The sequence below is a fragment of the Stegostoma tigrinum genome, chromosome 1 (assembly GCF_030684315.1).
Source record: "Stegostoma tigrinum isolate sSteTig4 chromosome 1, sSteTig4.hap1, whole genome shotgun sequence".
NCBI lineage: Eukaryota > Metazoa > Chordata > Chondrichthyes > Orectolobiformes > Stegostomatidae > Stegostoma > Stegostoma tigrinum.
This window is the reverse complement of record NC_081354.1, coordinates 15,042,371-15,059,148: the sequence shown is the minus strand read 5'-3', so window position 1 is coordinate 15,059,148 and position 16,778 is coordinate 15,042,371. Positions and strand designations below refer to the sequence as shown.

Here is a 16,778-nt window from a genome sequence, read left to right as displayed (position 1 = left end):
CATATATTAACTGCATTAATTCATGGAAAAGTCAGCACCTTCCCAAATTCAGACTGAAATGTTTATATCTTTTGTTTTGCAGAGATGAGAACTGTTCAGAGTATTCTCAGAATAATCCAAGTAAAGGAACAGGAATAGATCATTAAGCTCCTCAAAACCAGTCCACCATTAAATTACGTCATGGCTGATCTGTGGCCTGACTCCATATAACTTGGCCACTCATCCCTCAATACTTTTGCTTCACAAAAATTTATCTTAGATTTAAAATTAACAACTGAGTTTAACATCACTGCTTCTCAATTTGACCCCTCTAGAAATAAGCCTCAGTGTTTGTTTGCTTCTTTAGAGGCTATATGAATCTGTGCTGCTAGTTTTCATAATCTCTGCCTCCTAAGGAACTCATTTTCTTAAGTGTATGTCCTGTATTTTCTATCATAGTGAACCTCACATGTACCTGTACACGCACACGGCCGGTGACAGTACATTCACTCCCCAGATGTTCATTGTGTGACTGCTTTCTTGAAATATACTTCAAATGATCACTGAGATAGTAGGAACTGCCGACACTGGAGAATCTGAGATAACATGGTGTGAAGCTTGATGAACACAGCAGGCCAAGCAGCATCAGAGGAACAGGAAAGCTGATGTTTCGGGTCAGGACCCTTCTTCAGAAATGGTGGAGGGGAAGGGGATTCTGAAATAAATAGGGAGACAAGGGGAGGCAGAGAGAAGATGGATAAAATAGGGTGAAAGGAGACAGACAGGTCAAAGAGGTTAGAGCCAGTGAAGGTGAATGTAGGTAGGGAGTTAGGAGGGGATAGGTCAGTCCAGAGAGGACGCACAGGTCGGTGGGGGGGGGGGGGGGGGGGGCGCGGTGGGGTGAGGTTAGTACGTAGGGGATGGGGGAGGGGCTTGAGGTGGGAGGAAGGCAGGAGGGAAATCTCACCTCCCCCGAACGCATGCCAAAGCCAGCCCAGCTAGTCCCCGCTCCTCTGATGCTGCTTGGCCTGCTGTGCTCATCCAGCTGCTCACTGTGTTATCTCAAATGATCACTGTCAGCTTGTTACACCACCTTCTCTGGTCATCCCACATTGCAGTTCAACACGACTTCACTCTGAAGTACATACATAACTGTTATTTATCAATTAATCCAATGCACATTTGTCAATATTATGCTCTAAGTGACACATCACTGCTAGTGATCTGAACACTTCCATCCCACAAGATGGAACAATTCCTGAAGGTCAAATTGCAAATTAGGAAATCCTACTTGAACGTTCGCTGAATTTTCTGATAAAATTATGCGGGCATTTTAGATCAATGTAACAATCAAGCATTCTCAGATCTGATAGTTTCCTAAACATCTAATGTATGAGCTGTCTCCTACAGTATGACAGAAGCCCAAAGCATCCTTTCCTATGTCAAAAAAAGCAGAGACTTGCATTTAAACAGCACTCTTCATAACCATCTGGCTTCTCAATGGGTTTCACAGCCGATAAAGTACATTTTTGAAGTGTAGGCACTGTTGCAATATCGGAAGGAGGACAGCCAATTTGTTATTCATTTGAATTTGCTGTGTGTGCAATGTGTTAAATGACCACATAATCTTCAAAATGTTAATTGAGGGATAAATATCAAAATACCAGGAAAAACTCACATTCTTCTTCCAAGTAGGGTGGTGGAATTTTAGAGCCATCTAAACTGATAAATGGGTCCTCAGTTTAATACCTCTTCTAAAGAAATACCCCAAATTGACCACCTGCCACTTTGATGCCAAATGTTTTGAAATAGGGGTGTTTCAGAGTTCTGGTGTTATGTCCTTCAGGAACTCATGTGGCTGAAATCATGTCCATGTGAGTCCATATGTTACTGGAGGGAAACCAATCTTCCATATGCGAATAGCAGGTCCCAAAGGCTAAAAGAACAGCAAATCAAAAAAAAAGAGCAAAGGACTGCAGGTGCTGGCAGTGTCTGTGGAGAGAAGGCAGAATTAATGCTTCAGGTCCAGTGGCCCTTCTTCAGAAGTCAACCTGCCAGACCAGCTGAGGTTTTCCAGCAATTTCTATTCGTGCTAAAAGAACATTGTGTGCTAACTCATTGCATCACCCATCCCAAACAAACAGTCTATTTGCAGCAGGAGGAGTCCATGATTTTACTCTCTGTAAAGCAAAACAATCTTAAATAGAATTACTCCTATGGTCCTCACATTAATTAAATAGGACATCACAGCTTTGCATTTTGCCAATTGGCCCTTTTTCACTCAAATGAAAGTGCCATGTTTTTCTAAATGAGCCTTTTTAAAAATAAACGCTTACATGAACTTTTGATGATTTGCGGACTTACTTGTTGTGATAATGGATCGTTGCAGACAGTCCTCTTGCACATATTCTGTAGCACATCAAGTGTACAAGCTCACTAAGCCACATCTTCAAACTGAGGAGAAAAGATATAGAGTCTTCAAATGACCTACAATCTCTCTCATATTGGTGAAGTTTGTCACCTGAGCAGAGGAGTTGCAATAGTTCAAGAACAGTAACCACTACATCTTCATGACTTGACCAGTATGGCTGGTGGCATGATGATAATGTCACCTACCCAATGATCCAGAACCTTAGGTCAACATTCTGGGGATACGGGTTTCGATCCCACTATAGCAGATGGTGGAATTTGAATTCAATAATCAAAAAACAAAATCTGGATTTAAAAAAAGGGAGTAATAACAACCTTGTAACCATGACTAATTGACATACAAGTCCATCCAAGAGGAGAAATTTCTTCAGCCAGACGGTGGCGAATCTGTGGAACTCATTACCACAGAAGGCTGTGGAGGCTAAGTCATTGAGTGTAGACAGAGACAGGTAAGTTCGTGATTGATAAGAGGAATAGGTAGGAGAATGGGGTTGAGACATGGCTCTGCCATGATTGTAAGGGAGATCAGACCCGATGGGCCGAATGGCCCAATTCTGCTCCTATATCTTATGGTCTACTAATACACTTTCAGAAAGGAATTTTGCCATCCTTACCTTGATTAACTTCTATGTGATTCCAGACCTACAGCAATGTGATTAACTCTGATCTGCAATGTAACCTGTGTGCTTTTAAGGCTTTTTGATCTTACATCCTTTCCTTGCTGTGATCTGCCTGTACCACTCGTCAACATAGCTTTTCACTGTATTTTGGTACGTGTGACAATAAAATAAATCGATCAGAGATGATAAAGGTAGCCTAAATAGCAGTGACTTGGTGATGGGGAGAAAAGTAATGCTCAGTTACGTTTAAGAGCATCTGGATATACAAAGAGCAAAGAACAAAGAAAATTACAGCACAGGAACAGGCCCTTCGGCCCTCCGGCCCTCCAAGCCTGCGCCGATCGAGATCCTCTGTCTAACCTGTCATCTAACGGTCTGTGTCCATTTGCTCCCTGCCCAAATATATCTTAAAAGACGCTAACGTGTCTGCGTCAACCACCTCCGCTGGCAACCCGTTCCAGGCACCCACCACCCTCTGTGTAAAGAACCTTCCAGGCATATCTCCCTTAAACCTTCCTCCTCTCACTTTGAACTCACGACCCCTAATAATTGAGATCCCTACTCTGGGAAAAAGCTTCTTGCTATCCACCCTGTCTATACCCATCATGATTTTGTAGACCCCAATCAGGTCCCCCGTCAATCTCTGTCTTTCTAATGAAAATAATCCTAATCTACTCAACCTCTCTTCATAGCTAGCACCCTCCATACCAGGCAACCTCCTGGTGAACCTCCTCTGCATCCTCTCGAAAGCATCCACATCCTTTTGGTAATGTGGCGACCAGAACTGTACACAGTACTCCAAATGTGGCCGAACCAAAGTCCTATTCAACTGCAACATGACCTGCCAACTCTTGTACTCAATACCCCGTCCAATGAAGGAAAGCATGCCATATGCCTTCTTGACCACCCTATTGACCTGCATTGTCACCTCCAGGGAACAATGGACCTGAACACCCAGATCTCTCTGCTCATCAATTTTCCCTAGGACTTTTCCAGTTACTGTATGGTTCGGCCTTGAACTTGACCTTCCAAAATGCACCACCTCGCATTTTCCCAGACTGAACTCCATCTACCATTTATCTGCCCAACTCTCCAGTCTATCTATATTCTGCTGTAATCTCTGACAGTCCCCGTCACTATCTGCTACTCCACCAATCTTAGTGTCATCTGCAAACTCGATCAGACCACCTACACCTTCCTCCAAATCATTTACATATATCACAAACAAAAGAAATAAATTGCAGCCTAGCTAGTGCAACCCATGTCTCATTATCTAATTTTTAAAAAAATCTCTTATAAGAATGACTCAGATCAGAGATTACCAATCGCTGACAATATATATGATGCTATTTGTTTCAAAGGCACAATGGATCAGGTGCAACAAACAGCTATCATAAAGGTTCCAAATAAACACAAATAATTTCCCAGAAGTGCTTGGGAAGGAAGGGTTTATGGGAAGGAGAAATTAAAGATGGTTGGAATTGGGATAGAAAAAAATAGTCCTGGGGAATTAATGAGACTGATAGCAGGTAAATTCCAGGGCCTGATAATCTACATACCAGAATACTAATACATTAGTCATCATCTCCCAAAATTCCATAGATTCTGGAACAGTCATGGCAGATTGGAGAGTAGCAAATCTAACCCCATTATATAAAAAAAAGGAGGTAGAGAAAAGCAAGGAAATACAAATTGGCTAACATCAGTAGTAGGGAAAACTGGAGTTTGTTATGGATGATCTGATGCCAGGACACTTCGAAAATACAAATGGTATTGTAACACGGATGAAAGGTAATCATGCTTGACAAATCCACTGGAGTTTATTTTGAGGATGTAACTAATAAAATAGCCGAGGGAGAACTGGTGGATGTAACAGATTTGGATTTTGAGAAAGCTTTAGTAAAGTCCCACGTAAGAGGTTATTGTGCAACATGAAATCATGTGAGATATTGGTAAGACTGAGAACTAGTGGGCAGACAGGAAACAGATTGGGAATAAACGAATGTTTTTCACAGTGGAAGGTGGTGACAAATGGGGTGTTGGAGGCCCTAGCTATCACAATACATACTAACCATTTGATGAGGAACGAAACGTAGTATGTCCAAGTTTGCTGACAGCACAAAACTTGGCTAAAAAAGGGAGAGACATGAGGAAGATGCAAAGAGTCTTCAGGGCAATTTAGACAAGTTGAGTGGGCAAATGCATTACATATGCAGGATAATGTCAACAAACGTGAAGTTGACCACATCAGCAGGAAGAACAGATTGCAAAGGCATTATCTAAATGGTGGAAGATCGTACGTTAACATTTCTCAAAGGTATCTAAAAGTCCTTGCGCAACAAGTCACTGAAAGCTTGCATGCAGATCCAGCAAGACATTAGGAAGACAAAATGGCACATTGGTCTTCATTGCAAATCAGGTTTGAGTACAAGAGCAAGGAAGTCATAATGCAATTGTACAGGGCTTTGTGAGCTGGAGAATTCTGTTCGGTTTTCATTTCCTTACCTAAAAGATAACTTGCGTACGCGGAATGCTGTGAAGCTTTATAAGTGTGATTCCTAGGATGATAGGATTGTCATGAGGAGATATTGAGTTAAAAGGACTTGTATTCACTGGAGTTTGGAAGAATGAGAGGGGATCTCATTGAAATATTCAAAATGCTGACAGGGCTGAGCAAACTGAATTCAGGTGGCTCCTCTTTCTTTTAACTTTGTATCTTACTTTCTCTGCCTCTCAGACTGAGGAATTTGAATACGCTTCCTCCAACCCAAAGACTAAAATAAAAAAAAACAGGAGATTGTGACTAAGGTACGGTGAACACTTCAGCAGGCTCCGCCGAGACCATGATGTGTTTATTCATTAGCAGTTGGACCAAACTTGCTGGAAAGCTTCCATCTACAATAGGTTTTTGTTGAATTAAAACTATGGTGGTATAGATAATATCTAACCATCCCTGTATTCCAAGATAGATGGGAAGGTAGAGCACAGGGATGAATGTAAAGGATGAGTAGGAGATTTCTCTTCCCTGATCATCATCAGTGATCCCTGCTGAAGTGCCACAAGTGGACTACACACCTCCTTACCTGCTGTTTGGCAGCTGTCCTACTAAGGTGGTCCCGATCACCAGCCAGCTAATGCCAATCAGACCCAAAGTTATCCTGCAAGAGAGAATAGGTTAAGAGATCTTGTTAAAATGTGTCACAGAATGGAAACCACCTGTAATATAGAGGACTGAATTCACTCATTGCATAACAGAGTAAAAAAACCACAACAAAAGTCCCCCGAAACGTCAGCTTTTGTGCTCCTAAGATGCTGCTTGGCCTGCTGTGTTCTTTCAGCTCCACACTTTGTTATCTTGGATTCTCCAGCATCTGCAGTTCCTATTATCTCTGAAAAATAGACTAATACTTCTTGTTAATGATCAGTGGATACATATGTTCCTTGCAGAGGCCTGGATTTCAGCACTTCTTGACTACAGCTGCATGTAAGTTGTGGACAGTGTCTGTTTGACAAGTGGCGTGAATTGGCATACCAGGACATCAGCTCTGCACTGCTTTGAAACAAAACTCATAAGCAGTGTTTAACCCGTGTAAAGCATCACTGATGCCAAAAGCACAAAGGATCAATTTCATTGAGTGCGTTTAAACATGAAGGCTGTGGGAAGCCCATTTGTTGCAATGCTACTTTACAGTGTACAGTTTCAGTGGTTTGAATGATGATGGTGACAGCACTGCATCTCTAACAATGCTGGTTTATGCAACACAATGTTGGGCATTATCTGGTGAAGCTCAGGAGCTCCAATCTGGCCTGGCACACTCTGCCACATTTGCTGCACAAGAAAAGACTGGGCTTAGAAACGGTAGGATTCACTGGCCTCTGTGCTCTCTCTGGGCCTTCTTCTCATTTGCTCAGCTTTTCATTGGCCCACACTACTTCCAACACCTTTCCAAATAGTCATACTCTAGAGGTCACAGACAACAACGAGCGAGGAATCAGTGTCAATGTCCGCCACCTTCATATCACATATACAGGTGTCCTTGTAGTTGAGGAACTGATGGCAGGAGGTTATGACCCGGTAGTCAGTTCACCATACAGAAGGACTTTGGATATATGACAGCCATTCAAATTATGAGTTTGACTATGCTAGGACAGATATCGTTGGCTTAGTAATGAGCGTATGCTGGTGAAGTTAGCACACAAAGTTGTCTCGGATTTGGTAAGTTTGTCCTGACAAGAGTTGCCATAGATATGTTGGAGACAGTCAAGATAAAACAGTTCAACCTTTTCTCCTGCCGTGTCCAGGATTCCCAAATGTACTGCCAAAGTACAAAACCTTTGGAGTTCTGTTTAATTTGTGTACTTACCGCAGGGGCAGAAGGACTCCATACCGAATCCCAACTCCCAAAGCCCAAAGGATAGTCAGATGAACACTGATGTGCTGAAAGTTCCTGTTTGTCCTTGTTAACAGATTCCACACAACCAACTCCTCAGAGCTAAATCGAGTGGTCACTTCATCTTCAACAACAGCTTCAAATCCCTTTTTTGAGAAGTAGATCACATCAGACAGGTCAAAGTCACCTTCGCAAAGAGGCCTGTTTCTACTTGAATAGCGTCTCAATTCTGTCATCTCTTCTTCCAGTGACACTTTATCACGCTTCTCGATAATTTCTGCAATTCAACAATAAATTTGTTTTATTCCAATTTGAAATGGTAACCAGAGAAAGCGACAGTCAAGGTTAAATGTGCACACATACAATTTGGTTGGGGAGGGAAAGACACATGGTGGAGTCTCTCAGAGTCATAGAGACACACAGCACGAAAACAGACCCTTTGGTCCAACTTGTCCATGCCGACCAGATATCTTAAATTAATCTAGTCCCATTTGCCAGCATTTGGTCCATATCCCTCCAAACCCTTCCTTGATTTATCCATCCAGATGCCTTTTAAAGACTGTAATTGGACCAGCTTCCAATACTACCCTATGTATGAAAAGTTGCCCTTAGGTCCCTCATAAATCTTTCCCAACTCACCTTAAACCTACGTCCTCTAGTTTTGGACCTACCCTGGGGAAAAGACCCTGACTATTCAGCCCTCTCATGATGTCCCACTCCTTAAATAAAACTGGGATTTCACCACAAACTGTTTCTACTGCATATTCAAACCATTCAGTGAAGAAGCAGTAAAATCTAGCTGCATTACGTAATGGGCAGAAATGTGCGTGTTGTGTATGGGATGTGTGCGTTGTTATATCTATACGTGCAGTGTGTCATTGTTTCCATTTGTCACTCTAATAACTATCTCAAACAAATGGACATTCTACAATAGGTTCAGACAAAAAGGACCCACTTGAAGTCAAGCAGAATGCTGCACTCCCTTGAACAATACCCTCAAGCATGCTATTGTGGCACCAGGCTAGCACAACGAAGGTCATTTGCCTGATGCTTTACATAAATACAGTTAGAGGTCATATACAGCTTACTTGGAGTTGCAAATGTCTCGTGAGTCCATTAACATAATTCATTACATAGTGCAATCCAATCTTGCTGCAAACTCTGGGATTCTGGTCCTACCAGTAGTAGGTCAAAAGAGGAGAAAAGAAAATCCTAGGAAATTGCTGAGCTCCATCAACATGATTTACTTCAATAATTTGCCTGAGCTCATCCTTTAAATGGAAACTGGACTAGTTAAATGAGCTGCAAGACATTTCCGGAGATAAAGCTTCAAAGCAGGGGCAAATGTTCCAGAAAACCCATGCTCAGTGCAAAATAAAATAAAAATACCAATTCATTCATGGGATATGAGTTTCACTGTCTGGGCCAGCATTTATTGCCCATGAGCAAAAAACTTAGCTGCTGCTAAAGCTCAGTAGGTCTGACAGCATCTTTGAAGGAAAGAACAGAGTTAACATTTCGGGTCCGGTGACCCTTCCTTTATTGCCCAGCCTTCATTGCCCTTGAGAAGGTAGAGCTGAGGTACTCATTGCAGGACTCTTATGACTCTTGAACATAATATTTATATTATTTTAATTCAGTTTTCATTCATAGTAACCCCCCCACCCCCACACCCCCCCCCCCCCCCCGGGCATTGATTTTGGGGAATTCAGTGATGGTCATTCTATTGAATGCCAAGGAGCAATGGTTAGATTCTCTCTTGTTGGAGATAGTCATTGCATAGCATTTGAGCAGTGTGAATTTTAGTTGCCACTTATCAGCCCGCGCTTGGACATGGATTGCTTCAGTGTCTGAAGAGTCACGAATAGTGCTTAACACCGTGCAGTCAACAGGAACATCCCACTTCTGATCTTATGACGAAGGAAAGTCATCAATGAAGCAGCTGAAGATGGTTGTGCAGAGGACATTACCCTGAGGAACTAACTCCTGCCCAGATGTCCTGGAGCCAGGGTGACCTCCAGCAACATGCATATTTACAAAGACCTGGCACTATACCATTTTACACTGTAGCTGTGCTGAAGCATTCCAGGAAATCACATGTAACAGTATTTAGTTCAATTATGATCAATTACAAGACAGAATTTTAAGGACTGCAAGCCAGGTGAGTCCAGTTTAGTTTGAGGTTAGGTTCCGCGTGGACTGCTCGGACCGAAGGGTCGGTTTCTGTGCTGTATGATTCCCTGACTCTACGAGTACTATCACCTGCCCGATTGAAATTTTTTGAAAATGAATTCTCTCTCATGATTCAGGTAGCACTGCAAAGCCAGAATTTATTGCCCATCCCTCATAACTGTCAAAAATCAACAATGCAATTTAATGGAGTTCATTTTAGTTTCACCACTTTTGGAGCTGTAAGGCTGTAGAATTTCAGCCACATCAGGCAGGGACAGCAAGATGCCTTGCCTAAAATTACTGGCTGAACGGCTGAACATTTTAAGGCATTTTTATCAATTTTTTTTCTATCGAAATGCTCAAAATGTCACTGTGGGTTTTGAATTCACTTTTCTAGATTTTTTTTAAACTAGCTCACAGGATGTTGGTGTAATTGGCAAAGGCCAGTACTTGTCCATCCCTTGTTTCCTCAATGCTACCTTCTGGTATGCAACTGCCCTGCAATGGCATTTCAGACGCAGTTTACAACACTCTCACTGCTCTTAAGTACATACAGACAACAGCAGTGACATTAGTGAACCTGATGTGTTTTTTCAACAATCCAGTAAGTTCGTGGAATTTAAATTCCCTAGCAGCTGTTGTGGATTTCATTTCACTGGATCAATAATTGAAATCTCTGTTTTATTAGCCCAGGAACATAACCCCATCACCATGACTGGATAGACAACAGAAGAACTATCTACAGTCACCATTATCAATGTCAACAAAAGCTTCTGGTGACTCTCATTAAAACAGGATAATCCTGCTCAACAAGTCCTCCTTCAGGTCATAATTAGCTTGCATAACCAAAAGCACACTAATAACCCTAAATACACAGACCAACATGCAAGGAGAATGAGCAGGCTTTGAAACCATGATCTCCAACACTTAGTTCATGGTCTACTGGTCAACTACAGAAACTACGTTGACCGCTCATCTGAACACCTGCTCACTTCCCTCACTGCGCGAAAGTTGAGCATCATACCACGAGACAACTTCCAGTTCCAGGAACTGTGCAGCTCGAGATAACTATGCTCTTACCAGGCTTTGCCAGCTTGTTCCAACATGATTCAGTTTGGAACAAAAACAGAAGTGGCTGGAAAAGCTCAGCAGGTCTGGCAGCATCTGTGAAGAAAAAAAATCAGAGTTAAAGTTTTGGGCCCGGTGACCACTGAGGAAGGGTCACCCGACCCAAAACGTTAACTTTCTTTTTCTCTTCACAGATGCTGCAAGACCTGCTGAGCTTTTCCAGCCACTTCTGTTTTCGTTCCTGACTTACAACATCTGCTGTTCTTTCGGTTTTCACTTATGTTTCCGTTTAGTCCAGATGGACTACCATCGCAGATTAAGGTATGTTTGTAATGGTGATGCAAACAAAAAGATAAGAAATATACTGGGGATAGATGTGTGAGCTTAATATATTACCAGCACCAGAAAGCAGAGGACTGATTGGACCAAAGAGTCTGTTTCCATGCTGTATGACACTATATCTTTACTAGTTTACAACTGGAGCTATTTGCTACAGGCTCTATCACCTTCCCAACTGAATTTTTTTTAAATGAATTCTCTCTCTTGATTTGGGTATCATTGCAAAGCCAGAATTTATTGCCCATTCCTCATAACTGACAAATCAGCAATGCGATTTAATGGGAGTTTATTTTAGTTTAGCCACTTTTGGAGCTGTAAGGCTGTAGAATTTCAGCCACATCAGGCAGGGACAGCAGGATGCCTTGCATTAATAAAAAAGTTAGTGGCCGCCTGACTGAAGAAAGCAGAGGAAACCATTTAACCCATCACATTCGTGCAGGTTTATTTTTGAAACAAGAACAGGTCACCTAGCCCCAGTCCTCTGCCCATTCTCTGTAAATCTGCATTTCTTTCTTCAGCTACTTATCTAATGAGTTTGTGCAAGATGCAGAAAAATGATGGGAAATGCTATCTCATTGTACATCCGAGGAAAGCAAGCCAACCAGGGCTCTAGAAACAAATCAGGACCATGGCAGTGACCTCTTGGGCTCTACAATTGGCAGATTTCTGGATGTTCTAAAAGCCAAGCTGGAGTGTGATCAATGGCACAGTGACATTACAAGGTGAAGAAGCAAGGATGAGTGATAAACCTGGACCATCTAAAGAAAAACCAAAAAAGTGTTCAACTTCCATTGAGAATAGCAAGATTAATTACTGATCACAACTGACAAATGCATTTGTCTTAAATGGTCACCAAGGCGTACTGATAAGTTAAAAAGGAAACATGAAATGACACCACATGAATGCACACTAAAAATAATTTTCTCTTGACCAGCGCCAGACAAAGGAAGATGACGAGCTGAAAAGCCTTTTTAAAAGCCAAACACAATCATGCTTTTCTAAACAAGCAAAGGTAAGGCCTGCACTAAAGCAATATTTTGTGACTGTCATCTTCCAGCAAGAAATCAGACACACACGGTTAAGTAATTAAAGAAGCAGTAACCATGGCCACAGACCCTTTATCCAAATACTAACAGCAATCCAGAGAAAATGGGAACGGCAGATGCTGGAGAATCCGAGATAACAAAGTGTGGGGCTGGATGAACACAGCAGGCCAAGCAGCATCTTAGGAGCACAAAAGCTGACGTTTCGGGCCTAGACCCTTCATCAGAAAAGGGGGATGGGGAGAGGGAACTGGAATAAATAGGGAGAGAGGGGGAGGTGGACCGAAGATGGATAGAGGAGAAGATAGGTGGAGAGGAGAGTATAGGTGGGGAGGTAGGGAGGGGATAGGTCAGTCCGGGGAGGACGGACAGGTCAAGGAGGTTAGTGGGCGGGAAGCGGAGGTGTGGCTTGAGGCGGGAGGAGGGGATAGGTGAGAGGAATTCCTTAGACCACATGTCCATCCTGGGCCTCCTGCAGTGCCACAATGATGCCACCCGAAGGTTGCAGGAACAGCAACTCATATTCCGCTTGGGAAACCTGCAGCCCAATGGTATCAATGTGGATTTCACAAGCTTCAAAATCTCCCCTCCCTCCACTGCATCCCAAAACCAGCCCAGCTCGCCCCCGCCTCCCTAACCTGCTCTTCCTCTCACGTATCCCCTCCTCCAACTTCAAGCCGCACCTCCATTTCCTACATTCCTACCTCACCCGCCTCCTTCACCTGTCCGTCCTCCCCGGACAGACCTATTCCCTTCCCACCTCCCCACCTATCTTCTCCTGTATCCATCTTCGGTCCGCCACCCGCTCTCTCTCTATTTATTTCAGAACCTTCTCCCCATTCCCCTCTCTGAAGAAGGGTCTAGGCCTGAAACGTCAGCTTTTGTGCTCATGTGATGCTGCTTGGCCTGCTGTGTTCATCCAGCCCCGCACTTTGTTATCAACAATCCAGAGCACTTCACTTGTTGTTTCCGCAGAAGCAAGACAAGTGGAATGTGTACAAAGATGTCTTTCAGCGACTACAGTAGGACCTGAAAGACTGTGAATGCTCCTCACTACAGCTCACTGAATCTACATGTGTGACTGGCACAATCCAGCTGACTGTGTGTGTGTGCATGGTTTTTAAAGGACATTATAAATAGTGTTGTAGAACAGAGACATGGGGGTTCAAGCATATAATTCTTTGAAATTTACATCACACATAGATAGAGTGGTTAAGAAGGAGTTTATCACATTCACCTTCATTGCTCAGATAATTAAGCAGAGGAGTTGGGACATTATTGTTAAGATTGTACATGATGTTGGTGAGGCCTCTTCTGGCGTACTGTGTCCAGTTGTGGTTGCAATATTATAGCAAGAATATAATTAAGTTGCAGGGGGTTCAAAAGAGATTTACGATGTTGCAGAAATGGAAAGTTTGAGTTATAAGGACAGGTGTGGTAGGCCAGGAGCTTTACACTGGAGAATAGGAAGTTGAGGGGTGACCTTCAAGATTTATAAAATCATGAGGAGTTTAGATAAGGTGAATGATGGGTATCTTTGCCCTAGATTGGGGTATTTCAAGACTAGGAGGCATAATTTTTAAGATGAGAGGAGAAGGATTTTAAAAAGGACATTTGAGGCAACTTTTTTTTGTTTTACATAGAGTGATTCGATGTGGAATGAACCGCCAGAGAAAGTTACAACCTTTAAAAGCCATTTGGATAAGTGCATGAATAAGAAATGCTCAGTGGGATAAGGGCCAAGCACAGGCAGGTGGGACTAGTTTAGCTTGGGATTACAGTTGGCATGGATGGGGATTGAAGGGCTATATGACACTGAAACGGATCCTCTCACCCTTTCGCCCCTTAAACAAGGGAACAATGGGTGAGAATACCTATAACAGATTCAAAAACAGTACGTGCATGAGAAAAAAAAAATTCCAACCAAGGAACTGGCAGCAGCAGAGGAGCAAGCAAATTGACGTTTCAGGTTGGGACCCTTTCTGAAGAAGGGTCCCGACCCGAAACATCAACTTCCCTGGTCCTCTGATGCTGACTGCCCTGCCACGTTCCTCCAGCTCCATACAGTGTTATCTCTGACTCCAGCACTGGCAGTTCTTGCTATCTCCCAATCAAGAAATTGGTTTCATCACAACTGAGCATACTAGGCGTACTTGGCACAAAGGTGCACATTTATCACAGTTTGTAGAAATGATCCTGACATCCCCTCTTTTGCCAATCATCACTGTATAATCCACCAGTAAGCATTAGCAAGTAAAAGTTATGGACTTTTCTCACATACTTAAAATTAAGACTGTAAACATGATTCAAGCAAGAGTCATTCAGCATTGCGTGTTCAAATCCTTACTTGACAAACTTAATGCTACCAATGATAAACTAATCATCCATGCTGCTGCAAGGACTTTATGGCAGGGGAAAGCCCTGCAAAGATAATTAGATCTGATGTCTGAAATCATCACTATGCTTGAAACCAAGGGTGCGGTGAGCTGTCAGAGAAAGTGATGGCTAGTCTTCGAGTTCCTTACAGACAATATCAAAACTGAACAAGACAGACAATCTATGAACTGCAAGGAACGGATAGAGACTCAGTGCATATGATCAGACTGTGAATGCATTCCAGTTGAAATTGGGAGAATCGCAGACCCAACTAACAACTAAAAAACTGCAATACTTCCCGAATGTAGAGATAGTAGTACCAATAAAAATCAAAAACAAGAAAAAATAGTTCCACACAGAAAATGTCAGCACCTACTTGAGAATGTTAGCAGAGGAATTCAACAAGAGATTTCAGGAATGAGGGTGATGGAATAAATGGTCATGTTTGTCTCAAATCCATTCCTTCACCTAGACATTGGTGGCTTGGCTACCAAATTCCACCAGGCGTTTGATTCACAAAGTTTACTGTGGAGATTGATATGAATTACAAAGTTGATGTGCAGATAATTGCTATGCAAAATGATTGAACTGAAAGTCAGATCAAGAGACTGAGATTTTTGGGAATGCCGAATGAAAAAAATACCCACTTCAATCATTCTGTGCTTTTAAAGTGAAAACTTGACTTTGATTCCATAGAGCTGAGACAGCATTCTCCCACGTGAAAATAATCCTCCTGCCTCTCAGATATCCATTTGATGGTCTATGTGACCAGCAGTCTCAAGCTACAAGCCAGATTTCAAGACACTGACAGATAATGTGCAATCAGTCACAGGTGTCACACGGAGACTTGCTGAGTAAAGGACAAAATAAATATTTACACATATTTATCAGCACAAAAGATAAACTACTTATTCTACGTTTTCTTTGGGATGCATCCTAGGTTGCACTTAAATTCATTGATTTTGTGTTGAAATAGCTTAGAGACCACTAACTTCAGCAGAAGTAAAACGGTCACGATAATAAAAAGATATTATAATGCCAGATACTTCTTTTACAAGATAAACAAATAAAATGCTGATGTAGAATAGATGCTTTGTTAAGATGGCTCCCACAACAGAAGGGAAGTAAACACATGCCAATTGACGCTAATTATTTCAGGGCCAAATGTGACAGGAGTGTAGTTTAGTGCTCAAAGAGAAGAAAACCTCTTCATTTGGCCTACAATTGAAGTCTAATTTTGTTAGAAATTAACACATTAGCTTTGCTCAGGAAAAGCAGAAATGGTGCACAAGAGATTATCTTTTGCAATGGTAGCAAGTGATAATTGGCCAGAGTGCATGCTTGCAATGTGAATTTTTCAAAATTATGTACAACCATCAGTGATCATTTAAATCTGTGAACAATGTGAATTTATCTGATCATGTTCTCCATTGCAGTTCAAAAGATAAACTCTCAGTGTTCCCCGTATAGACAATGACAATTGAAGATACTTGGTGCTATTTCATTCTGCCTTCAGCAACAGTGCAGTACAAACAAAATGTGACAGGGAGCTCCAAAAACGCTGATGCCCATCTGTTGGCAATGCTGATTCCACTTGTGGTGAGAATGCTCAGCCCATTCAAATAGGGAAATAGTCTTTTCTTCCCATCACTGACTAATGTGAAGCTCCCTACAACTAGAAATACCCAACTCCTGAAGTACACACTTATGTTACTAGCAGTATTCTCAGTTACCCAGGCAATGTAAAATAGGGCCAGGGAAAGGGTAGGATTTCACTCAAATCAAAATATGGCAGAAGCTGTGACTGGACAAAGTCACACTAACAAGATCTGTATCTCTCAATTTATAAGTCACAATTAATTCAAACATTTTACAGGGAATTGTTGTCACATGTACCCAAAAAATCAACGCACCTTAAATGAACACAAATTAGCTTTACACACATTAGTTCCTCAAAGCTTCCTGGAGTCATTTGAAGATGAAAATTATGCCATGTTTTCTTTTCTTTCATTCACAAGATGTGGGCATCCATCAGCATTCGTTGCCCAGGGAGCAGTTAAGAGTCAACCAAATTGCTGTGGGTCGGGAATCACATGAAGGCCAGACCAGTTAAGGATGGCAGTTTCCTTCCCTAAAGGACATTAGTGAGCCAGATGCTCTTTTCAAAAACCAACAATGGATTTACACCAAAATTAGACTCTTAATTCCAGATGTTTATTGAATGGAATTGAAATTTCACCATCTGCCATGGCGGGATTCAAAGCCAGGTCCCCAGATTAACAATCCAATGATTAATACCACCAGGCCATTGCTTAATATTGAACACAAGATAGATAAGAATTAATATGGGATCCAAAAAT

The 16,778-nt window shown here is 42.1% G+C and overlaps 1 protein-coding gene across 5 annotated transcripts in view; it reads right to left on the bottom strand.

Moving 5' to 3' along the window:
• The window catches only part of gpat3 (glycerol-3-phosphate acyltransferase 3), a 48,094-nt gene that overhangs the window by 22,741 nt on the left and 8,575 nt on the right, over positions 1 to 16,778 (bottom strand). For all 5 annotated transcript variants that reach the window (XM_048533239.2, XM_048533229.2, XM_048533247.2 and 2 more), the window contains 3 exons: positions 7,394 to 7,697; positions 6,113 to 6,187; positions 2,344 to 2,433 (listed from right to left, as the gene is read on the bottom strand). In XM_048533239.2, coding sequence (XP_048389196.1) covers positions 2,344 to 2,433; positions 6,113 to 6,187; positions 7,394 to 7,697 — 469 coding nt within the window. The remainder of the gene's footprint in view (positions 1 to 2,343; positions 2,434 to 6,112; positions 6,188 to 7,393; positions 7,698 to 16,778) is intronic.